Below are 25,343 nucleotides of genomic sequence, written 5' to 3'. Positions count from 1 at the left end.
ACACCATTCAGGAATGAAAGTAGGAAACACATTTTCATGCAAAGAGCGCCTGAATTTTGGAATTCTATTCCGCAAACAGCAATTGATGCAAGATCAATTATTAATTTTATATTTGAGATTGATAGATTTTAGTTATCCAAAGATATAGCGGGGATTGGGATAAGGCAGGTATATAGAATTAGGTCAGCCATGATCTCACCAAAAGGCAGAACATGCTCAAGGGGCTAAATAGCCTCCTCATGTACCGATGTTCCTATAACAATTCTTCAAATGTGCTTTATTGGCTGCAAAGCACTTGAGATATCCTAAACTCATGAAAGGTGCTATAAAAGTGTAAGACTTCCTTTGCACCTGGAGTTAAGAAGAGCTGGCAGGATCCTTCTGGCTCCATGTTGAAACTGCAACCTGCTACAGAGCACCACTCTCACATTGCCCCCTCCCAAATTGCAACCCCTCCACTTCCCAGTATCGCCACCGGATGACTTTCAGCCTCTGGGCACCCAGCGCACCGTCCCTTGGTACACGAGGTACACCGACGACACACACTAGCTGCACTCCACTGACAGGAGGACCTATTCCCTGTGCTTCACTCACTCAGTAGTGTTATTAGGTGTGGATCTTGCTGTCACAGGCTATCTATTTCAAGCAACCCCCCTCCCCCCCACGGCCCCCGCCCATCTCGGGGAATTCTGTCTGATCTCACAACACCGGCTGATGGGAGGGTGGTGGGGGCAGGGGATGGTGAATGGGGCGGGTGGTGGGAGGATAATCTGTCAAACCTGACTTTTTGATCCTGGTGGGATATTGCAGTGATGAATAATGTCAGTAGCAAAAATGTGCTGCAGGCATTGATGTTAGTGGACCATTGCTTAATGCTGTCAACTAATTGAAAAGGATTAATCTTTTAGTGATGGTCTGCTAATTATGATTTGTTGCATACTGACTTTCATTTGCTATCAGTACCTGGAGGATTTGCATCTTCTGAACTGCACAGTACGATTCCAATATATAAATAGTAATTTCTATTTGCATATATATATAGCTCTCAATCACTTTGAACTGTCTCAAAGGGCTGTGCATACATGATGTTTCTCCTGCAGTGCAGTGCATGCCATCTAACTGTGTGTGGGTTAATTGCATCGTGATTTGGGACATAAATAAATACGGTAATATGCTCGCTTCATCACGTCAACACATTTCAAACACTCTTCACATAATACGTGAAGCTCCTAAGCAAATGCAGGAATTCCATTCAGTGCCAATGACATCCCACAAAAAGGTGAAGAGAACAATGGCAAGACGATTCGTCTTCTTCAATAATGATGCTTGAGGGAGGAATGTTGGCCGATAGCAGGAGAACTCCCTGCTCTTAAAACGCAGCATCAGACCTTTAATCCTTCTCAAAGAAACCTGAACCGCAACCTTTCCAACAACCCAACAACAACTTGCATTTAAATAGAGCCTTTAATGTGGAATAACATGGCACTCCACAGGAGGGTAATCAGACAAAATTTAACCTGGGGCCACATGAGATATTAGGACAGGTGGCCAAACAGCTAGGGTTTAAGCAGAACTTCTAGGGAGAGGGCGAGATGGACAGGTTTAGGGAGGGAATCCCAGAGCTTAGGACATGGGCAGTCGAGGGCACAGCTGCCAATGGTGGGGTAAAGGAAATTGGGAATGCAGAAGATATTCTCAAAGGGAATATCAATCTAGATTAGCCCCTGTTAGGTGTTAAATGAAAAGAAGAAGCTTAAAATGTTGCCAAAGACAGTAGCAAGCCTCAGGATCAGAAAGGTTTTAAAGATGAGTGAAGAGAGCTTAAAGAGAGAGAAAAGAGAATGAGAAAAATAAGAAGCATTAAAATGGATCATACAAGCTTTTACAAATATGTAACGGTGAAGAGATTAGCAATCTCTTTGGGGCAAAGACAGAAGAAATTATAATGGGGAATAAGGGTGTTCAACAACGTTTTTCCGTCTGTCTTCACAGTAGATCACACAAAGAATATAAGTGCAATTCTAGAGAAACAGGGGTCTAATTAGAGTGAAGCGCTTAAATAATTAATATTAGCAAATAAAAAGTACTGGAAAAAGTTAATGGGGCTAAAAGCTGACAAACTGATGGATATGGTGGCCTACATTGTTAAAAGAAGTGGCTGCAAAGAGAGTGGATGCACTGCTTTTGATGTCCCTGAACTCTCCAGATTCTAGCACAGTTCCCTCGGAGTGAAAAGTAGTAAATGTAACCCCACTGTTCAAGAAAGGAGGGAGAGAGAAAACCGGGAGCTGCTGGTCAGTCAACCTGACAACAGTAGCGGGGGCAATGCTAGAACCCGCTGTTAAGTTTGTGGCAACAGGGCATCTGGAAAATTACAATATGGAGCGGGCAGTTTCAACACCGTTTTAAGAAAGGAAAATTGTGTTTGACAAATCTATTATTAGACTTCTCTCGAGTTCCTCCTCATCTACTAACAGGGCAGAACCAGTAGATGTAGACATGGATAAATTAAGTGAGTGAGCAAAAAATTGGCAGATGGAGTTTAACGTGGGAAAATGTGAGGTTGTCCACTTTTGTGGGAAGGATAGAAAAGCAGAATATTATTTAAATAGAGGGATATCGCAGAGTGATGCGGGGAGACAGTCGCATAGTGGTAATGTCACTGGACTAGTAATCCAGAGGCCCAGGTTAATGTTCTGGGGACAGGGGTTCAAATCCCACCATGGCAGATGGTGTTAAATTCGATTAATAAATCTGGAATTAAAAGCCAGTCTCAATAAAAGTAACCATAAACCTACCATCGATTGTCATAAAGACCCATCTGGTTCACTAATGTCCCTTTAGGGAAGGAAATCTGCCATCCTTACCTGGTCTAGCCTACATGTGACTCCAGACCCACAGTAATGTGGTTGACTCTGAAATGGCCTAGCAAGGCACTCAGTTCAGGGGCAATTAGGGATGGACAACAAATGCTGGCCTTGCCAGTGATGCCCACGTCCCGTGAAAGGATAAAGGATAAAGAAACAGAGGGATCTTGTTGCCCTCGTACATGAATCATTAAAGGTTAACATGCATGTACGGAAGTTAATTAGGAAGGCAAATGGAATGTTGGCCTTTATTGCAAGGGGGATGGAATGTGTAAGTAGGGAATTTTTTCCCCCCAATAATTTATATAGATTTTTCTTTTCCCACCTATTTCCATTATTTTTAAATGCATTTCCATCCATTGTTTTATCTTTACCTTTTAGCCTATTTTGATCCCTTCCCTTCACCCCACCCCACCCCCACTAGGGCTATCTGTACCTTGCTTGTCCTGCTTTCTACCCTTAATTAGCACATTCCTTAGATAATATCACCACCTTCAACACCTCTTTGTCCTTTTGTCTATGACATCTTTTGGTTATCTCCACCTATCACTGGCCATCTATCTACCTCTACCCACCCACCCTTAAACCAGCTTATATTTCACCTCTTTTCTATTTTTACTTAGTTCTGTTGAAGAGACATACGGACTAGAAAGGTTAACTGTGTTCCTCTCCGCAGATGCTGCCAGACCTGCTGAGTTTTTCCAGGTATTTTTATTTTTGTTGTGTAAGTAGGGAAGTCTTGTTGCAACTGTATAGGGCATTAGTGAGACCACACTTGGAATGCTATGTACAATTTTGGTCTCCTTATTTAAGGAGGGATATATTTGCAGTGCATATTTGCATTGAATGCAGGTTCACTAGATTGATTCCTGGAATGATGAAGGTGTCTGAAAGGAAAGGGTGAGCAGCATGGGGTCATTGGAGTTTAGAAGAATGAGAGGTGGTCTTATTGAAGCATATACATTCCTGAGGGAACTTGACAGGGTGGATGCTGAGTTGATGTTTCCCCTCGTGTGGGAATCTAAAACTAGGGGCCACAGTTTCAAAATAAGGGGTCTCATATTTAAATCGGAGGCGAGGGTCAGTAATTTTTGGAATTCTCTACCCCAGAGAGCAGTGAAGGCTGGATAAATACATTCAAGGCTGAGTTGGACAGATTCTTGATCTACAAGGGAGTCAAGGGTTGCAGGGGGCATACAGGACATCTTAATGAATAGCGGAGCAGGCCGATTGGCTTACTCCTGGCCCTATTTCTTATATTCTTCAATAATAAACCATATGGGAGGTTGTTACACAGGATTAGGACTCAAAGGATTGGCTAATGAACATAAAACAGAATAAGGTTAAAAAGGGTCACTTTGAGGATGGTGGGAAATAACTAGTAGGGTGCTGCAAGGATTAATGTTTTGGCCTCATATATTTACAACCTATATTATTAAATAGTCATTGGTAGTACAGGACTTGAGACTAGCTTAAAAAAAGAGACACGTCTAAGCTTTTCGTTTTGCACTCATCAGGACACTCGCAAGACCAATATAAGGGGAAAACAACAATTTATACTGTATGTGAAGAGGGTGCTGACTGGTTGGCAAGTGTTGCCATGGAGAATGCACCACTGATGGTGACTGACAGTTAGCTGCCAAGCATGGTTTGAAATTTAAACCAGGCAGCTTGACCCTGACTGGCCAAAGCACTGACCTGAGGAGTGAGTCAGCGAATGGCTGTCACTTATTTTGTTTAGCTGAAACAGGCGCAATGTGTGTACGTGTTCTTTCTGTCTGCAAAGAACAGGGCCCTGTGTATTAATATATGTAGCTTCAGTACACACAATTGCGCCACACTGTGAGTCCAACTGACAATCTTAAGTTGGTTGCCAGCGTAATTCTTAGCACATTGAGGATTACTTAGCAAATATAAAAGCAAAATACTGCGGATGCTGGAAATCTGAAACAAAAACAGGAAATGCTGGAAAAACACATCAGATCTAACAGCATCTGTGGAGAAAGAAAAAAAACAGAGCCAACATTTCAATTCCTGAAGAAGAGTCATAAGGACTCGAAACGTTAACTCTGCTCTTCTTTTCTCTCCACAGATGCTATTAGACCTGCTGATTATTTAGAAAATGTTGTCCAATCTCAGAATCACATCTAATGTTTTGAGTTTTGCAAGCACGGGCTGGGTGGGTACGGTCTGTACTCTGCTGGCTACGAGCTGCGGCTAGACATGGTAATTGATATGATCTGCCAATCTTTGGGACATGTGGCCTACATACCCAATAATGTGGTATATGAATTTCAGTGCCAGTGTGATGCTAAGTATGTCGTCTGTAGGTGCAGAAGGAGGCCATTTGGCCCATCGTATCTGCACCAGCTCTTCGAATGAGCATTAAGCCTCAGTGTCATCCCCCTGCCTTATCCCCATGACCCTGCACATTGTTTCTTTTTAAATAATCATTGAATTACCTCTTGAATGCCTCACTTGAGCCTGCCTTCTCCCATACTTCCAGGCAATGCATTCCAGACTCGAACCACTCGCTGTGTGAAGAATTTTTTCTCACATCGCATTTACATCCTTTGCAATCACTTTAAATCTGTGCCCTCTCTTCCTTGATACTTTTACGAGCGGGAACAGTTTCTCCCTATATATCCTGTCGAGCCCTGCATGATTTTGAACACCTCTATCAAATTTCCCCTTAGCCTTTTCCTCTCCAAGGAGAATAGTCCCAACTTCCCCAATCTATCTTCATAACTGAAGTTTCTCATCCCTGGAACCATTTTTGTAAACTCTTCTGCACTCTTTCCAATTCGTTCACATCCTTCCTATAGTGTGGCGCCCAGATATGTACACGATACACCAGCTGAGGTCTAACTAGTGTCCTATATAAGTTCTGCATAACCTCCTTGCTCTTGTACTCTAAGCCCCTAATAATAAAGCCTCGGATACTATATGCTTTATTAACTGCTCTCTCCACCTGTTCTGCTGCCTTTAATGACTTATGTACATATACACCCAGGTCCCTCTGCTCCTGCACACCCTTCAGATCTGTATGCCTTATTTTATAATGTCTTCTCATGCTTTTCCCACCAAAATGAATCACCCCATATTTCTCTGCATTGAACCAAAACTCTCTGTTTCCTATTACTCAGTCAATTTTGCATCCATGTTGCTACTGTCCCTTTTATCCCGTGAGCAATAGCTTTTCTCACAAGTCTGTTGTGTGGCATTGTATCGAATGCCCTTTGAAAGTCCATGTACACCACATCAACAGCGTTACCCTCATCAACCCTGTCTGTTAGCTCTTCAAAAAACTCCAGCAAGTTACTTAAACACGACTTCCCATTTAGAAATCCTTGCTGGCTCTTCCTAACAACCCATATTTTTCCATGTGACTACTAATTCTATCCTGAGTAATTGTTTCTAGAATCTTGCCCACTGCTGAAGTTAAATTGACTGGTTTGTAATTGCTGGGCTTATGCTTACAAATTTTTTTGAACAAGGGCACAATGTTTGCAATTCTCCAGTCCTCTGGCACCTCACCTGAGTCTAGGGAAGACTGAAAGATTATGGCCAGTGCCCCTGCAATTTCTACTCTCACTTCCTTCAATATCCTTGGGTGCATCTCATCATGTCCTGGCGCCCTGTCAACTTTAAGTGCCGACAGTTTACCCAATACCTCCCCCTTAACAAATTTTAACCCTTCTAGTGATAGAGTTTCTTTCTCTGTCACCGTGGTCTCAGTAGCATCTGCTTCCTTGGTAAAGACAGGTACAAAGTATTCATTTAACATCTCAGTCATGTTCTCTGCCTCCATGGGTAAATCACCTTTTTTGCCCTTAATCAGCCCTACTCCTCCTTTTACCATCTCTTTACTATTTATTTTCCTATAGAAGACTTTGGGATTGCCCAATATGTTGGCTACCAGTCTTTTCTCATAGCCCCTCTTCGCTTCTCTTATTTGTTTTTTTACCTCCCCTCTGAATTTCCTGTATTCCGTTTGGTTCTCATTTATCTCATTTTTCATCCAGGGAACTCTGGATTTGTTTGCCCCACTGTAGTAATTATAGTGTTGGGAAATGTAGGGCTGTAGCTTTATGTGTTGTAAGATCACATGATCTGTGTAAACTAATGTGTTAACAGCACGGGGAACCTCTACAGGAGAGTTCTTCTTTGGTTATGGAGTTTGATACACACATGTAGTTGCTGTTGCTGTCTTGTAAATAAAGTTAAATGTGTCCACTAAGAAAAGTTGTCTGAAGATCAATTCTATAACAAACTGGCGACAAAGATAAATCAGATCAGTGCTGTACCTCGCCCAGCGATTGTGAGTATCTAAGTTAATTAAAAATAAAAGAAAATATACTCATCCAAAATGCCAGAGTTTGGCAGAATTGATCCCTTTGAGCCAGCCACAGATGATTGGTCTCAAATATAGAACGTCTTGCATTCTTCTTTCAAGAAATCAAAATCAAGGGGGAGGAAAAGAGGAGAGCGATTCTCCTGAATATTTGCGGGAGCAAAACCTACAGTTTGATTCGAAGTTTGACGACCCCCAGTGCCCCAGATTCGAAGGCAATCAGTGAATTAGTAGACCTCGTTAAAGAACATTTTCAACCCAAGCCCTCAGTCACAATGCAGAGGTTCAGGTTCAATTCACGGAATAGAGCCCTGGGGGAGACAATAGCTACCTACGTGGCGAAATTAAAACAACAAATGGAAGCGGGAAACAGCCTCCTCTAACTGAAAAATGAGAGTAAACAGCTTAGCAACTTAATCGAAAAATAACTTTCATTGGCGTGGAAATAATCATTCTTCTAGCAATTGGCAATTTTTAAAAATAGAATGTTATTTTTGTCACAGAATCGGACACATAATGAAAAATTGCAAAGCGAGGTTTAAACAGGCTTCCAAACAACAAACAAAGTCCAATGAAATCTATAATGCAGAAGAGCCTGAAGCAGCCAATTCGGACATTTATTCACTATTCAACATGAAAGTTGGGAAGACAGAGCCAATACTTGTTACAGTGCAAGTGAACGGTAAATCATTAAAAATGGAAGTAGACATGAGAGCTACTACCACTGTAATAGGAGAACACACTTTCAGATATTTAAATAGAGGTGATCAACAATTAAATTTGGAACAAACATCTGCCAAGCTGAAAACGTACATAGGCGAAGAAATCCAAGTAAAAGGTATCACCAGAGCAACTGTTCATTATAGACGCCAATCGACATTTCTACCAGCGATGGTGGTAGAAGGTGAAGGGCCAAGCCTCCTAGGGCATGATTGTTTAAAGGAGATCAAATTAAACTGGTCCGAAATCTTCCAGTTGAGAGCAGGGGGACTACTAGAGCTGCTAAGAAAAAATGACACCGTCTTCAAGGATGAACTGGGAAAAATCCAAGACCAAAATTTACGTGGACCCAGAAGCAACCCCTCACTTCTTGAAAGCAAGACCAGTACCATACGCCCTGAGAGAGAAGGTTGACGCTGAGCTGAACTGGCTAGAGAGACCGGGTGTCGTAAAAGCGGTTCAGTTCTCAGAGTCAGCAGCACCCATAGTCCCTGTCCTTAAACCAGACCAGACCGCCTGGATCTGTGGGGGCCATAAACTAACGGTCAACAGAGCAGCCAAACCAGACAGGTATCCTGTTTCCAAGATTGAAGACCTATATACCAAACTAGCAGGAGGGACAACGTATACAAAGCTTGACATGAGTCACGCATATCAGCAACTGGGGCTGGATGACGTCTCCTGGGAATTTGTAACCATAAATACACACAAAGGGTTATATGAATATACAGGTCTGTCCTTCAGTGTTTCCTCAGCCTGTGCCATTTTTCAGAGGACAATGGAGAGCTTACTACAGGGACTACCTCAGGTTGTGGTCGACCTGGACGATATACTGATAACTGGAGTCACAGAAAAGGAACACTTGGCTAACCTAGAGGAAATCCTGAAACAATTTTTAGAAGCAGGAGTGTACCTGAAGAAGGAAAAATGCACTTTTCCAGCAAATGAAGTCATTTATTTGGGCCACCGGATAGATGCCCAAGGGTTATACCCGATTGAGGAGAAGGTTAAAGCAATAAGAGAGGCATCTGCACCCAAGAACACCTCTGAACTTAAATCAGGGATGATAAATTTTTATGGGTGATTTCTACCAAATTTATCCACAGTTCCAGTCCCTCTACATTCACTGCTAAGAAAAAAACCTGCGTTGGTTTTGAGGGGCACCCCAAAAAGAAGTCTTCAGGGAAGTAAAACAGCTCTTACACTCTTCAAAGTTGTTAGTCCATTATGACCAGACGAAGGAATTGGTGTTAACCTGCGAGGCATCCCCCTATGGAGTGGGAGCGGCACTATCTCACAAAATGAGCGACGGCACAGAGAGGCCAATAAGTTATGTATCCAGGACACTTACCACAGCTGAAAAAGGATATTCTCAGATCGGAAAGGAAGGACTGTTGATTATTTCTGGTGCAAAAAAACTCTACCAATACATGCACGGGCGACATTAACGATAGTATCAGACCACCAACTACTTTTGGGCTTGTTGAGCGAGGAAAAGGCTATATCTCCCATAGCTTCCGCAAGAACACAAAGATGGGCCATAATTTTGGCAACATACATATCCCAGGGATTCATATAGCAAATGCCGATGCCCTAAGTCGCCTTCCTTTGCAAGATAACAATGACCTGCATCCCAACTCCCCAAGAGCTCGTATTAGCGATGACTTTTCTAGATTTCTCACCAGTCTGTGCCAGGCAGATAAGAAAGTGGATGAATCGTGATCCAGTCCTGTCTCGAGTGAGAGACTAAGTGTTACATGGTTGGTCCCAGGAACCAGTCGCTGATGAATTGAAGCCATTTTTCAACCGAAGACACGAGCTGAGCAGTCAAGATGGTATTCATGGGGTGCACGGGTAGTAGTTCCTGCACAAGGAAGGCGACCACCTTAGTGGAGCTACACAGTGCCCATCTAGGAATCTCCTGAATGAAGACAATAGTGCGGAGTTATCTTTGGTGGCCGGGGATTAACGGCGATATGGAAAGGTGGTAAGACACTGTGTACAATGTCAACAGCTGTGAGTGTTGCCAGTGGCAGCCCCATTACACTCATGGGAGTGGCCTGGTAGACCCTGGGTGCGATTGCACATTGATTACGTTGGTCCTTTCCATGGAACCAAGTTTCTACTGATTATGGATGCTTATTCCAAGTGGTTAGACGTTTATGATGTAAAGTCACCAATGTCAGGAGCTACTATAGAAAAACTACGCCAGAGCTTCGTCACTAACGGATTGCCAGAGGTAATTGTCTCGGACAATGGTGCTGCATTTATGAGCACTGAGCTCTAACAATTTATTAGCCTCAACGGTATCAACCATGTTAAGAGTGTACTGTACCGTCCGTCATCAAGTGGACTGGCAGAAAGAGCAGCGCAAACTTTTAAGGCAGGAATGAAATTGTTAACAGGTGATTTGTTGGAGGGCAAACTTGCTGGTTCCCTATTTCACGACAGAACAACCCCCCCCCCCACACTACGACAGGAGCAACACCTGCAGAATTACTGGTGAGGTGCTGTCTTCCAACAAGACTAAGCCCGATACGTCCCAATTTGGAGGGGAAGGTGGAGAAAAGTCAAGGGAACCAAAAAGCGACTCACGATTTGCAAAACAGTGAGCGCCAAATTACTGTTGGAGAAACAGTGTATGTAAGGAATTTCAGTGGAGGACCAAAGCCCTTACAGTTCTGTGACTGAACCATTGTCGTACCACATGGAAGTGGAGGGCCAGGTCACCTGTAAGCATGTGGATCATTGAAGCAAAAGAGAGATATCCCAACAAAATGATGTTCCATTGTAACCATTGCTGAACCAGTGGTTCCTGTTGAAGTTGTTCAGCAAAAGACAGACATGCCCGATGTCTCTGTTGGAGCGGAAGACACTGAACTGCCTGTGCCTAATGAGGTACCTGATGTTAATGTGGTTCCAGGGAATGTGTTTCCTACAGAAGAATCTGAAGCCATGGAGCTGCGACGTTCCACATGGAGCAGCATACCAGCTGAAAGACTGAACTGGTAATTTCATGACCTGTGTAAATATTGTAATGTCAGGAGATACATATCCTTGTAAAATAAACAGAAAAGTTAAAGAGGGAGGAATGTAGTAATTATAGTTTTGGGAAATATAAGATTGTAGCTTTAAGAATAATCCTGTGTTGTAAGATCACATGACCTGTGTAAACCAATGTGTTAATAGCGCGGGGAACCTCTACGGAAGAGTTCTTCTTTAGTTGTGGAGTTTGATGCACACATGAAGTTGCTGCTGCTGTCTTATAAATTAAGTTCAGTGTGTCCACTAAGAAAAGTTGTCTGAAGATCAACTCTCTAACACCTACCTTCCCCTTTGAGGGAATATTGAGGGAACCATTTCGGTTTTGATTGTTCAGCTACAGTTTTTCCCGTCAGCCTTTGGTTCCAGTCTATCCGGCCCAGCTCAATTCTTGCCCCATTGAAGTTGGTTCTCCCTTAATTAAGTATTCTTACTCTGGATAGCACATTGTCCTTTTCTACCATCATTCTGAACCTTAGGATATGCTGATCACTGCCTCCTAAATGTTCCCCCACTGACACTTGATCTACTTGGCCCACCTCATTTCCAAGAACCAGATGTAGCAGTACCTTCTTTCTTGTTGGACTGGACACATACCGCTGCAGAAAATCCTCCTGAACACACTCTAGGTGATGAGGAGAAATTTCTTAATTTAAAGGGTTGTGAATCTTTGGAATTCTGTACCCCAGAGAATTGTGAATGCTCTGTCATTGAATGTATTTAAGACTGAGATTTATTGATTTTTGGATAATAAATCTCCATGTATTTAAGACTGAGATTGATTGATTTTAGGATAATAAATCTCCTCCACCTATTTCTTAAGTTCTTATCCTGGTTTGAATCTGGCTGGGCAAAGCTCAGAAATCAGGCAGATCAGCAAAGATCTGGAAGATTTTTTAAGCTCCATGTTCACACAAGGCTGCGTCACATTTGGGCAGCAAAACTCTGACCTCTGGATTCCGAACACAATCTTTGGCTTTGTGAGCCACAAGTGAAAGCGCTAAACTCCATCAACACTGCACCTGTCATGCTGCAAAGCGGCTTCCCTTGATGTGGCTTGCACTGTGTGGGGCCTCATGGTGCTTCAGAAAGTTATGTTCAGGATGCAGTCTACCAAAGGGAAAAGACTACAGTCGTACATCTAAAGAGACGGTCCAACCCAGCAACAGCTGGAGCTCTACAGCTCCACGTGAGACCATAAGGTCTCAAACTGCTTTTGACATGATTCCACAGGTCGTGTTACAAAACTATCCGGGGAGTGAGGTACTGCACATAATCAAAGACGCGTGACCACCACATCACCCCATCCCCTCCACCTCCATGTGCAGCACTTGCACCACTTGGGAGTTAGGTTTTAAGAAGTGCCTTAAAGGAGAAGGCAGCTAGAGAGGTTTAAGGAGGGAATCTCAAAGCTTAGGCCTAAATGGCTAAGGCTGTAGGCCAAAGGCTAAAGCCTAATGGTGGGGTGAAAAATTTAGGGCATGCACATAGGCCAGCATTGGAGGAGTGCAGAGATCTCAAAGGGTTGTAATGCTGGAGGTTCAAAATGTCAGCCATGTCTCACCTTTGAGTCATGAAGGTCCTGGGTTCAAGTTTCACTCCAGGACTAGATCTCTCCATGCAGTACTGGGCGAATGTTCTTCCAAATGGGATACTTAAACTGAGGCCCCATCTGCCCAGTCAGGTGGACATAAAAGATCCCAAGAAGAGGAGTGTTTATCCCTAGTGACTTGGACAATATTCATCCCTCAATCGTCACAAAATCAGGTTATCCATTCATTATCACATTGCTGTTTGCAGGAGTTTGTTGTCTGTACATTGGCTGCTCTTCAAAAAGTACTTTATTGGCAGTAAAGTGCTAAATTGAAACATCTGAAATGTGCTATATAAATGCAAGTCTTTCTGGAATCACAGAGGGATGTGAACATGTTTTGAAGGTGAACCAGCAGCGTAAATTACTTTCAACTAAATTTATTTGCTAAAATAAAATCATAAAGCACTTATAAATCAATAATGTGCTGAAAACAGCAAGGATTGACCCCATACACTCAAAACCCTCATATAAAACTATAGTTGCACTACCACTGACTACTTGCTAGTGGTGCTGTTGAGAATAGCACTAGGTGCAAGCTCAGCAGCACCACTAACAGGACATTTAGTATATTGCACCTCATGGCCCTTGGTGAAGGACACCAGGTTAAAAATCGTCGTCAGATGAATCAGAGGGAATAGGCAGTAGGGGAGAGAAAGGTGCTGAAGTGTCTGGGGCCTGTCTCCACATCCTTGGTTCCATCTGGAGCACTGCATTCCATTCTAGGCACTGCATCTCAAGGAGAATGTATTGGTTTTGGAGGGGATGCAGTGCAGATTTACCAAAATATACCCAGGTTTAAATTGAGGACAGGTTGCATAAACACAACTTCTATTCACTTCTGAGTTTAGGAGGCTAAGGGGTGATATAATGAGGTGATTAATGTGGGAAATGCAGAAGTCAATCTGCATGCAGCAAGCTGCTGAAAAATAAACCAAGTGGCCATGTAATCTGCTTTCGGTGTTAGTTTAACACGTCACCTGAAAAACCAGATCCTCCAACAGTGCAGCTCCAGAGTGCCAACCTAAATCAGGTACTCAAACCTCTGTCACGGGACTTGAACCCGTAACCGTCTGGCTCTGAGGCCAGAGCGCTGGCAATGAGCTGCGGGTGACACATGAAAGACAGCAGCCAAGTCAAGGATGGTGTGTGACGTGAAGGTGGTAGCGCTGCTGCATTGTCCTTCTTAAGGGTAGAGGTCACAGGGCAGAGGTGCTATGCAAGAGCTTTACTTGATGTTTTACACCATTCTGACTTTGGAACTCAACGTCTATTTTTAAGTTTGATTTGTATTCTGGTTATTACTTTAGCCACTTGGTAATTTTTTTTGTATTTTACATATTGCGTTACAAGGATGTGCTTTTTTTATTAAAAAAAAGGTACAATTTCTAATCTTTTTCTGGCTGAATTTTTAAAAATCTGAAACCCTCTAAAGACAAATGGAGACGATCAGGCAGCTACAATACACCACTTACATTCCATCAAGTGGGACAGAAAAGAAGACACTCAGCCCCCTGGGTGGGTGGGGGGTGGGGTGTGTGAAAAACCCTATCTCCTGTTGGCTTTTACACTGTCATGAAACTTTTCAAATGTTTCTGAGTCATAACATCAAAGACGTAATTACCGGTTCAGAAACAATGACTGCGGCAGACATGGACTAACGGCATTCCTCTGGGATGTAGAGCCAGCAGGGCACTTTAAGGGATTGTTTACCAAGCAAGAGAGAGAGAGTGAGAGAGCAACACAATGCTGTACTGAAACAAGGGGCTGAAGCCGTTTTCCCTCCCTCTCCGAAGTATTGTGCCCGGATTTGCAAAGTAACCATCCTGAAATGGGAAGTTTACTGCAAACTGAGGTCTTTTGGGAATAAACCTTGGAAACCTACTCCATCTAATTGCACCCAGGAAGACAACCGAACAAAAAGGTCACAAAGTGGAATCACTACATCGAGACCAACCGAAGAGCAGCTAACCTTATACTCCTGTTTTACCCTCTTCACAAACTGTAAAAAAATACTTAAACCTATCCACTTATTCTGCCATCTGTACTAGTATGTGTGTGTGATAAAAACGTTGAGTCCATATGTCTCTTCTTCCATACGGACTCAAAACATTAACTCTGTTTCTCTCTCCAGAGATGTGCTGGATCTGGTGAGTTTTTCCAGTATTTTCTGCTTTGATTTGAGATTTCCGACATCCGTAGTATTTTGCTTTTATTATGTGTGTGTGCGTGTGTGTGTGTGTGTGTGGTCCCAAGTATGTGTGTGTGTGTGTGTGTGTGTGACATGCGTGCATGTGTGTGGGCCCAGGTGAGTGAGTGTGTTTGTGTGTGTGACGTGTGTCTGTGTGTGTGTGTGTGTGTGGGGGCAGTCCCAGGTGTGTGTGTGTGTGTGTGTGTGGGCCCAGGTGAGAGTGTGTGCACATGTGTGTGACATGTGAGATTTGTGTGTGTGTGTGCACGCATGCGTGTGGGCCCAGTGGAGTAAGTGAGAGTGTGTGTGAGTGCGTGACGTGTGAGTGCGTGACGTGTGTGTGTGTGTGTGTGTGTGTGTGAGTGGGCCCAGTTGAGTGTGTGTGTGTGTGTGTGTGTGTGTCTGTGTCTGTCTGGGCGGGCCCAGGTGAGTATGAGAGTGTGTGTGTAGGGTGGGGGGGGGGGGGGGGGGGGCGAGCCCAGGTGAGTGTGAGAGATGTGCATGTGTGTGTGGCGTGTGCATGGGGGCGGCCCAGGTGAGTGTGTGTGACATGTGTGTATGTATGTGAAGTAGTTGCGACTTACCTGGATTTTTTTTTAAATTCGAGAAATAGGTTTATTGAAACTACCTTGCTCTTTGTTTAACCCAAGAAAACTTGCCTGACCAATTCTTTACAATCTGAAAGCATAAATAGTGGAACTCCTGCCGTATTGGCAAAGCACATCCTCTCCAAATTCACCAAAAAAAACCGTTACAGTCAGGTTGGAGAGGGAGAACAGGGGAGTCATTTCACCCCTCCTCACATGGTCATAACAATTGTTGGTTAAACACTAGAGGTCAGCTCCCTGTTGGGCTGAACATCCTGGAGCGACCACATTCCAGGGTCTCCTCATATTGTACCTTCAGGTAGAAGGTTCCAGAGCCCAATGTAAAAAGCGCCATTGTATGGCCAAGCCTACTCGAGTGTTTAGTCTGACATACTGCTACTGTTTAAGTAGCAAAAGCAGTTTCAAAGCAAATAAATAAAATTAACCTTGGAAAAAATAAAGTAGAACAAATTTTGTGTAGAAAATCCATTGCTCTTCCCCAACCTGGATTTCATTGGGGCAAAGCTTCATGTCGCTTTAGGGCGATTCTACACAAAATGGCCGATTCCTGGTTGCCTCAAGTGCACAAAATGGTCCTTTGTAACATTTTAGGGGATTACAAAATAGTTCAGTAGAGACCAATAGCCAAAGGTTATTTTCTGAAGCTGCGAGCTGAGACTAGAAGGCGAGGGAGAGCAAACTGCGGAGTGTTTTAGCAAATATTCTCCGGACCCACTTAATATCAGTGGCCTCGACTTGATTTGAAGTGTTCTTGATGCAAGGGTCAAAGTGCAATAATTGTTGTGCAATGTTAGAATAGGTCCCAATAGGCAGACATGAAAAAAAAAGCAGTGGGGGGAGAAAAAACATTCCTAAAACTGCCACCAAAAAGTGTCCCATCTAAAATAAATCTAGCAATCCGATTCAGCTGGTGCTCCCCTGCGTCAGGAAGCCACGGACTGATGCACGTCATCAAGGCTGGCTTACCAGTGCCATACTGAGGGAGTGCCGCATTGTCAGAGGTGGCGAAGCCCCATAAAATCCAACGGCTTTAGGCAAATAGTAGGGAATTCTCAATGTTTTGGCCAACATTTGGCGTCAAATGTAGATGAGCTGGTCTTTCATCTCATTGTTGTTTGTGGGGGCTTCCTGCATGAGAAACAGCTGCTACATTTGGTGACATATCAACCACCACTGCCCTTTGCTGCAATTAATTGATTATGAGGTACAATGCAATCTTCCAGAGGAATGTGATAGGGCTATGTAAACACAAGATTTAGGGGAGGAGAATTTCTTTTCTGCTCAAAAGGGTTGTTAGTCTGTGGGATTCTCTTCCCCAGAGAGCACTGGAGGTTGGGTCACTGAACTTTTAAAGGCAATTGATTTTTGATAGAGAAGGGAGTCAAATTTTGGGGGGGCGGGGGTGCATGGAGGGGGTGGGGGGCAGTGCAGGACAGAGTTGAGGCCACACTAAATCAGCCATGATCTTATTGAATGGCTGAGCATGCTCGAGAGGCTGCTCCTATTTCTTGTGTTCTTGTAAGACTTTAATTCATCGGACCTTCAGGATATGATCTGTCAATAGAATTACCTGGAAAAATTCAGCAGGTCTGGCAGCATCGGCGGAGAAGAAGAGTTGACGTTTAGAGTCCTTATGACCCTTCAGCAGAACTGGTCATCAGGACTCGAAACGTCAACTCTTTTCTTCTCCGCCGATGCTGCCAGACCTGCTGAGTTTTTCCAGGTAGTTCTGTTTTTGTTTTGGATTTCCAGCATCCGCAGTAGTTTTTTGTTTTTATCTCTATGATTTGTCAATCTCTGTCAAGTTAACTGAATGACAAGGCTTCCTGCAGTTAACTGCTGTGCAATCACCCCACCCCCTCTCTGAAGTCTTTCTACAAAGACATTAGGTGAGGAACATGGTCAGGCTCAGCTGTGGTGCTTCAATCAGTCAAATGTCATGAGTGATGATGAAAGGGGATTTTAATCTGTTTCTATCTCATGCTGCAGCTGACTTGGGAGTTATTCCCCAAGCATTCTTGACACAGATATTAGATGCCTAAGATGGAGGAGCTCTATGCTTCCCATCCCTCCTTACCAAATTACTCGTTACCTTCCAATTTAAAAAAAAAACAGACAATAGGAGCGCTTTAGAAAATAGCTCTGGAATTTTAGTTTTTCTGATCCACTGACAGCAATATTCACTCAAGTGTCAGATGTCAAATACATGTCATACGAGATGAAACATCTGAAATAAGCGACCAATACCATTATTATATATTACAGTATCACAGACAGGGTTTGAATCATAACATTGATAGAGGAGCAAACCATTTACATTACAATCCATTTATATTACAACTCTATCCAAGTAGGGATTGCACCAGGAAACTCACATGCACACGGTGTGAATGAAGGTTGTGACTGGGGAACTATTCACATCACCAAGGTCTGCTTTATAGCTTCCCCGTTAGGAGGGGGAGGATGGGAACTGAAGAAGGTCGCTGGAGGGGACGCATGGGGAAACTCAAGAGGAGCAAGGGTTGATCCTGGTCAGACTGGGTGATTAGGTGCACTACACTGACCGTCATGTGAAAGGAGCACTTTATCTCTCTCCCCTCCTCACCCTCCACCCCATTCCACCACAACCAGCTCAGTCATCAACTATGGCCAAATTTCAGCAAAGCATACAGGCCTCAATTTATGGCTGTTTTGGACAATTAAATAAAAATTAGCCTCTGACCAGAGACACGCTTGTGAAAAAATTAAAATGATTACAAGATGGAATACATATACAGACACACATAATATATATATAGATATTTATATTATATATATCATATATGTATATATACACATATTATATGTGTGTATATATATATATATATATATATATATATACACACACACACATATTATATGTATATATATATATACACACACATATATGTATATATATATATATACACACACATATTATATGTATTTATATATATATATATATGTATATACATATATATATATATATATATATACACACACACACACGATACATATACAGATATCCCTTTAACTCTTTTGTACAAGAGTACATATGATGGGGATGTGGGTGGAGCTATACTATCATAATGTCCGTCTATCATAATGTGCATCTAAACTGCAGCAATAACCCACAACTCCATTACATTGAGGATTGTGTGGAGGATCTACGTACTGTATGCTCTGCTTCAGAAAACTAAAACTAACCCATCCAATTGTCCTGATGTTACAAAACCAAGAGCCTGCCTCCACAATTCCTTGTAATAGAAAAGGAAGGGGTTGGGTTGGGGTGGGCGGGTGGACTGGAGGAACACTAACCAAAGGGATAATTTTTTTTATGGTCCATCTCCCCCTCCCACAGACACATTCATCACTGTGCAACCTTTTTCCAAAGAGACATTTCAAGTTTGGTGCAAAAACATAATGTGAAAGGAACACCGGGCACTGCCCCTTTGCTTGTAGTACATGGATAAAATGGCACTCCCTGGAGCTCAGTCTTCATCTAGTGCTAGCTGCTTCGGTTAGTCCTCAAGCAGCAATGCACAAAAACCCTTCTCCAGACACATCCCATGATCCAGAGTGCACGAGGTACACCCGCTTGATCTAGGTGTCCTTTAATGTTCCGCATCCATCGCATCCAAATACTTGGCTTCAATTATCCTAGGAAATATGTGGGATCTGTCAACAAGGCAAGAGTACAAGAATGAAGACCAGGAAACCAAAAAATGTCTTGCATTGAACTGCACTTACAAAGATGCTGCTCCATAAAACAAAGAGACACAGGTCTTGCCTTCCAATTCTCCACTATCCTGTTATTCTGAACATTTGCCAATTGGAAGACAGAAGCATCTCCAAAGGGAAGAAGAGAAGGGAACACTAGCCGTCGACCTAATTCCAGCTGGGCCCTTTTGCTTGTTAGATGAAAGCCAGAATAACCCCAGCCATCTGTAGAGGAGAATTTTTTAAAAATTGAAGAACCCTGCATCCCAGGTTTGTCAATGTCCCACTGCTGACTAGGAGGCCCTTCAGTGATACGCACAACAGCAATGTTGCCAAGGGCCACAGAGGAATCGATGGTGCTGCAGAAGTGGCTCCCGGCCTGTGGGCGAGTGTCAGATTTCTCCATGGTCTCACCCTGTCCTCTCTCTTCCCTCCTCCAGCCCTGCCACCATCCTAGGTGGCTGTGCCGCTCCAATTTCAGCCTCTTGGCCATCCCGGGTTTCCTTCTCTCCTTGGCCATGTCTTCAGCTCGAAAGCCCTGGAATTTCCCCTCTAAACCGTTCTCTGTTGTTTTCAAAAACCAAGCTTCTGGGTCACTTGTCCTAATATCTTTTTGTGTGGCTTGCTGTCTAATAACACTTCCTATGAAGTACCTTGGGTGGGGTTCGGTGGGGACCTTTCTTAGAGAGCAGGCACAGGCATGATGGCCTGAATGGCTCCTCCTGTGCTGCAAGATGCTAAGAGCTATTCCTGGAAGGCCATTTATGTCAGCTATCACACACAATCAGGTAATGCTGTGCCAGAGACTGGAAGCTCAGCATTGTGGGCTCAAAGGGCCAAGTCATTCACCATGGCAGCCTAGCTGAGGGGAAGGGTAAAGGAAAAGTTCATCTGACTAAAATTGTCAGCTGTGTAAGATAAATAATGTTTAGTTCTACATCGTCACTTAAAAACTGTATCACCATTCTAAGTCGGAAAGGACTGCAAACCACAAGAATGTAGTTGAACACCTCAAGAGTATCATCTACGTCCCTAGCTTGCAGCCTGTAATCACCCTGGGTGCCCATTATTCCACATACAAGCCATCTGAATCCCTCAATTATAGACCAGGTTCTGTTCGCCCATCACCCCTGTGCTTGCTGACCAACACTGGCTCCCAGTTAAATGAGGCTTTGATTTTGAAATTCTCATCCTGGTTTTCAAATCCCTCCAAGACTTTGCGCCTCCTCCTCAACTCTAGTCTCTTTCAGCCTCCAGATCTCCGCACTCCTCCAATTCTGGCCTCTTGAGCATCCCAGGTTTTTATCACTCCACCGTGCCTCGGCCCTAAGCACGGGAATTCCCCCGGTAATCCTGCCTTCCTCTTTTTTCCTCCTTTAAGACGCTCCTTATAATCTATCTCTTTGACCAAGCTTTTGGTCATCTGATTTAATATCTCCTTGCCTGTCAAAGTTTGTTTACTGACACTCATGTGAAGTGCCTTGGAACCTGTTGCTATGTTAAAAGCATTGTAGAAAGGAAAGTAATTGTTGTATCCATTATATATAAACTACCTGAATCCCTTGATTAGATTCCAGCCTGTATCTTACTTCCAGATATCCATTATTCTGTATCTAAATCATCCAAACCCCTCCAGCCTGCATCTCACTCGTGTACAACCATTTATCTCATATTAAATCAGTCTTTTGAACACACACATTGCAGTTTGCCCACAATTCCAGAGTAGAAAGAAACTCTACAAGGACTAACCCTACAGGAAAAGGAGACAGTGACTAACCTGACTGGGACCATGGCGAGCATGATGGGAGGAAATACCATCTTCAAGTACGGCATGGGGGCCATTCCAAAGCCGCAGAGTATGACGATCTCAATCACCTGGAGCCCAGTGAAATAATGGATCTTCCTCTGTGGGACTCTCCTGATATAATGGGTAGGGGGATAGGACGTCTACACCAGATCAGAAAAAAAGGACCATGATTACAACAAAAGCAGTTTCCATTGAGAATTAGACTAGATAGAGGAGGGGGAAGAGAAGGATCGGTTTTGAAACTTGGTTAAAAACTTTTGATTCCTAGGAATATAAGAAGCTATTTAGCCCCTCGTTCAATGAGATCGTCTGCACCTACTATCTATTTAACCACTTTTGAACCATAATCCCTCGATATCCTTATCCCACAAAAATCTATTTCTCGGTCCTGAATACTCCCACTTGTCACAGCGTCCATAATGCTTTTGGGGACAGTGGGAAAAAGCATGATCCAGATTTCTCCTCCCATCAAGGCAGCTCCTACTTGGTCGGGGTGTCTAAAACCAGGAGTTAGGACAAGGTGTTGGTCATTCGGACAAAAATTAGGAGAAATGTCTTCACTTAGAGGTTGAGAACCTTGGGAATTCTCTATCTCAGAGAACTGGAGATGTTGAGTCATTGAGTATATTCAAGACGGCAATCAATAGATTTAGGGAATCGAGGGTCATTGGGATTGGGCAGAAGATTGGAATTGAGGTCAAGGATCAACCATAATCTTGTTGAATGGCAGACAGGTTTGAGGGATGTTTGGCCCACTCCTGCTCTTAACTCTTTATTAAATGCAGGCTTCTCAGTGCCCAGAAACACCGGGGCTGTTTGAATGGTGGGGCCGCCACTCTCCTGCGCCATGCCCCTTCTGTCGCTCTTTGAACTCTCAGCGTCGGATTCACTGGCAGCAGCGCCAAGGCACCAGGGCTTGCACACTCACCCAGAGCTTCCAGCTGCAGCTGAGTCTTTCCAGCCCACGGGTAGCTCAGCCGCACAGGCGCCTGCACAAAATGGCGGCCTGCGTGTTGGCGAGGCGGAGGGGCCGCTCACTGGCACAGGGTGGGTTCCCTTGCCACCGAGAGACCCAGCAATGCACACAATACACAGGCAAGGGGGAGCCAATCGTTCAACGTTCAGAAGCGCATTCCCTATGTCCAATCTGAAATCCCAGCATCAGCAAACACAGATACAGGGGAGGAATTTATAACCAGGCTCATTAAAAAAAGATTTTGATTGCCTAAGGAGAAAATGTGATTACAAAAAGTCAACACGTTTGGATGGGTATTGTAATGTCTGATATATGACTCACGAAAATTTGACTGGGTTATTTTTAGAAAGCACAGCTGACTGGTATCCAATTATCACCACCGTCAACACCCCTTGTCAACACATCTTTGGCAATCTCTTCTTTGCCTCCACCTATCACTGGCCCTCTATCTAGCTCCACCTCTCCCACCCCACCACCCCCCTCAACCAGCTTATATTTCACCTCATTTGTATTTCTCTTTAGATCTGGTGAAGAGTCACACGGACTCGAAACGTTAACTGTGTTCCTCTCCGCAGATGCTGTCAGACCTGCTGAGTTTTTCCAGCTATTTTTATTTTTGTTTTTGTTTCCACTTCCCCTTCCCTTCCTCTATCAAAATCAAATTCAGCTTTTACATGTTTGTGTATCAGTGAGAATGCAGGATGCAATGACTGCAATGTCCCTCTTTTTAAGACTATTACTTATACTAAGACAAGCAATCAGTTTAGCGCCTTTAACTTGGGACAAACATGCCAACACACTTTGCAGATATTAAATGGAAGAAGGTTAACAGGTTAGAGAAAGCTCCTTCCAGGTTAAGCGTAAAGTGCGTTGTTGTGCGGAGGTTTTCTATTTTTACCTGCTCCTTAAATAGAAGGGCCAGTCTCTCAAAAAACTGACACCCATCGATGGAGGTCACAGAAACGTAGAGAAACAGCCCATACAGGACTGGTTTTGGGATCCACTGTAGAGGGATGGGTAACATGAGAAGCGAAATCCCCACCAATATGTGCGCCACGAGTGCTGACACACGGGTTTCCCTCACTCTAACAATCCTGAGAAAGATAAAGAGGGAGGGAGAAAAACAAAAATACATGAGGCTCCAGTCCAGAAACAGACAAATTTCTTACATACCGAACATCACAGGCCAGTCTTCAAGTCAATTTAATTTGTTCCACGTGATATCAAGAAACAGCTGAAGGCACTGGATATCACCATGGCTATGGGCCCTAACAATATTCCAGTAACAGTGCTGAAGACTTGTGCTCCGGCTTGCCAAGCCTCTAGCCAAACTGTTCCAATACAGCTACAACACTGTCATCTACATGGCAGTGTAGAAAATTGCTGAGGTATGTCCTGTATACAAAAAGCAGGACAAATTCAACCTGGCCAATTAACACCCCATCAGTCTACTCTCAATCATCAGTAAAGTAATGGAAGGGGTCATCAACAGTGCTATCAAGTGGCACTTGCTCAGCAATAACCTGCTCACTGATGTTCAGTTTGGGTTCCAGCAGGGTCACTCAGTTCCTGACCTCATTGCAGCCTTGGTTCAAAATGAACAAAAGAGCTGAACTCCAGAGGTGAGGTGAGAGTGACTGCCCTTGACATCAAGGTAGGATTTGAATGACTATGGCATCAAGGAGCCCTAGCAAAACAGGGGTCAACGGGAATTAGAAGGAAAACTCTCTGCTGGTTGGAGTCAGACCTGGCACAAAGGAAGATGGTTGTCCCATCCCAGTGAGGAAGGAGGATTGTAGGAAGGGGATAAACCAACCATGGTTAACCAAGTAAGTTAAGGATAGTATCAAAGTGAAATAAAAAACATACAATGTGGCAAAGGTTACTGGTAAGCCTGGGGATTGGGAAAGTTTTAAAAACCAACAGAAAATGACCAATAAAAAATTAAGAGAGAGAAAATAAACTTTTGAGGGTAAACGAGCAAATAATATAAAAACAGACAGTAAGAGCTTCTTTAAATATATAAAAAAGGAAGAGAGAGGCCAAAGTCAATATAGGCCCCTCAGAGAATGAGGCTGGAAAAATAACTTTGGGGAACTAGAAATGGCAGAGGAGTTGAATAAATACTTTGCCTCACTCTTCATGGTAGAAGATACTAATAGCATTTCAAAAATACTAAATAATCATGGTGCAAAATGGGGAGGGGGGGAGGAAATAAATACATTAACTATCACTAGAGAAAAAGTACTAGGGAAACTAATGGGGCTAAAGGCCAATAAGTCACCTGGACCTGATGAGTTGCATCCTAGGATATTAAAGGAAGTAGCTACAGAGATAGTGGATGCTCTGGTAGTAATCTTCCAAGAATCCTTGGTTTCTGGAAAAGTCCTAGAGGATTGGAAAACTGCCAATCTAACACTCTTATTCAAAAAGGGAAGGAGACAAAAAACAGGTAACTATTGGCCAGTTAGCTTAACATCTGTCATTGGAAAAATGTTAGAGTCTATTATAAAGGATGTAATAGCAGAGCATTTAGAAATGCATAATATAGTCAAGCAGAGTCAGAGTCATGGCTTCATGACAGGGAAATCATGCCTGAAAATTTATTAGAATTCTTTAAGGTGGTAACAAGCAGGATGGATAAAGGGGAACCAGTAGATGTAATATATTTGGATTTCTAAAAGGTGTTCAATAAGGTTACACACATAAGGTTACTTAATAAGATAAGAGCCCATGGAGTTAGGGGTAGTATATTAGCATGGATAGAGGACTGGCTAACTAATAGAAGACAGGGAGTTGGGATAAGGGGGGCATTTTCAGGGTGGTAACCTGTAACTAGTGGGGTGCTACAGGGGTAAGTGCTGGGGTCATAATTATTTACAATATATATTAATGAGTTGGATGAGGGAAGTGAATGTACTATTGCCAAGTTTGCGGATGATACAAAAATAAGTGGGAAGGCAAGTAGTGAGGATGACACAAAGAGTCTACAGAGAAATATAGACAGGTTAAGTGAGTGGGCAAAAACTTGGCAGATGGAATATAATGTGGGAAAGTTTGAGGTTATGCAGTTTGGCAGGAAGAATAGAGGAGCTGAATATTATTTAAATGGAGAAAGACTGCAGAAAGATGCAGCAGAGAGGGATTTGGGGGTCCTCGTGCCTGAATCTCAAAAAGCTAGCATACAAGTTCAGCAGGTAATAGGGAAGGCAAATGGAACGTTGGCCTTTATTTCAAAGGGAATGGAGTATAAAAATAGGGAAGTCTTGCTAAAACTATACAAGGCACTAGTTAGAGCAGAGCTAGAAAACTGAACAGTTTTGGTTCCCTTATCTAAGGAAGGGTATGCTGGCATTGGAGGCAGTCCAGAGAAAGTTCACTAGGTTGATCCTGGGGATGGAGGGATTTTCTTATGAGGAGAGGTTGAATAGGTTGGGCCTGTACTCACT

At 43.3% G+C, this 25,343-nt stretch overlaps 1 protein-coding gene across 2 annotated transcripts in view; it reads right to left on the bottom strand.

Annotated features, from left to right (window-relative positions):
* Positions 1-18,661: 18,661 nt before the first annotated feature.
* slc4a11 (solute carrier family 4 member 11) overlaps positions 18,662-25,343 on the bottom strand; it is a 232,749-nt gene continuing 226,067 nt past the window's right edge. For both annotated transcript variants that reach the window (XM_078554605.1, XM_078554596.1), the window contains exons 18-20: positions 22,793-22,988; positions 20,889-21,058; positions 18,662-19,069 (exon numbers count right to left, since the gene is read on the bottom strand). In XM_078554605.1, the coding sequence (XP_078410731.1) occupies positions 19,006-19,069; positions 20,889-21,058; positions 22,793-22,988 (430 nt within the window). In that variant the 3' untranslated portion in view covers positions 18,662-19,005. The remainder of the gene's footprint in view (positions 19,070-20,888; positions 21,059-22,792; positions 22,989-25,343) is intronic.

This window comes from Cetorhinus maximus, chromosome 1 (genome assembly GCF_964194155.1).
Source record: "Cetorhinus maximus chromosome 1, sCetMax3.hap1.1, whole genome shotgun sequence".
NCBI classification, from domain to species: Eukaryota; Metazoa; Chordata; class Chondrichthyes; order Lamniformes; family Cetorhinidae; genus Cetorhinus; species Cetorhinus maximus.
This window is presented reverse-complemented; position numbering and strand designations above follow the sequence as displayed.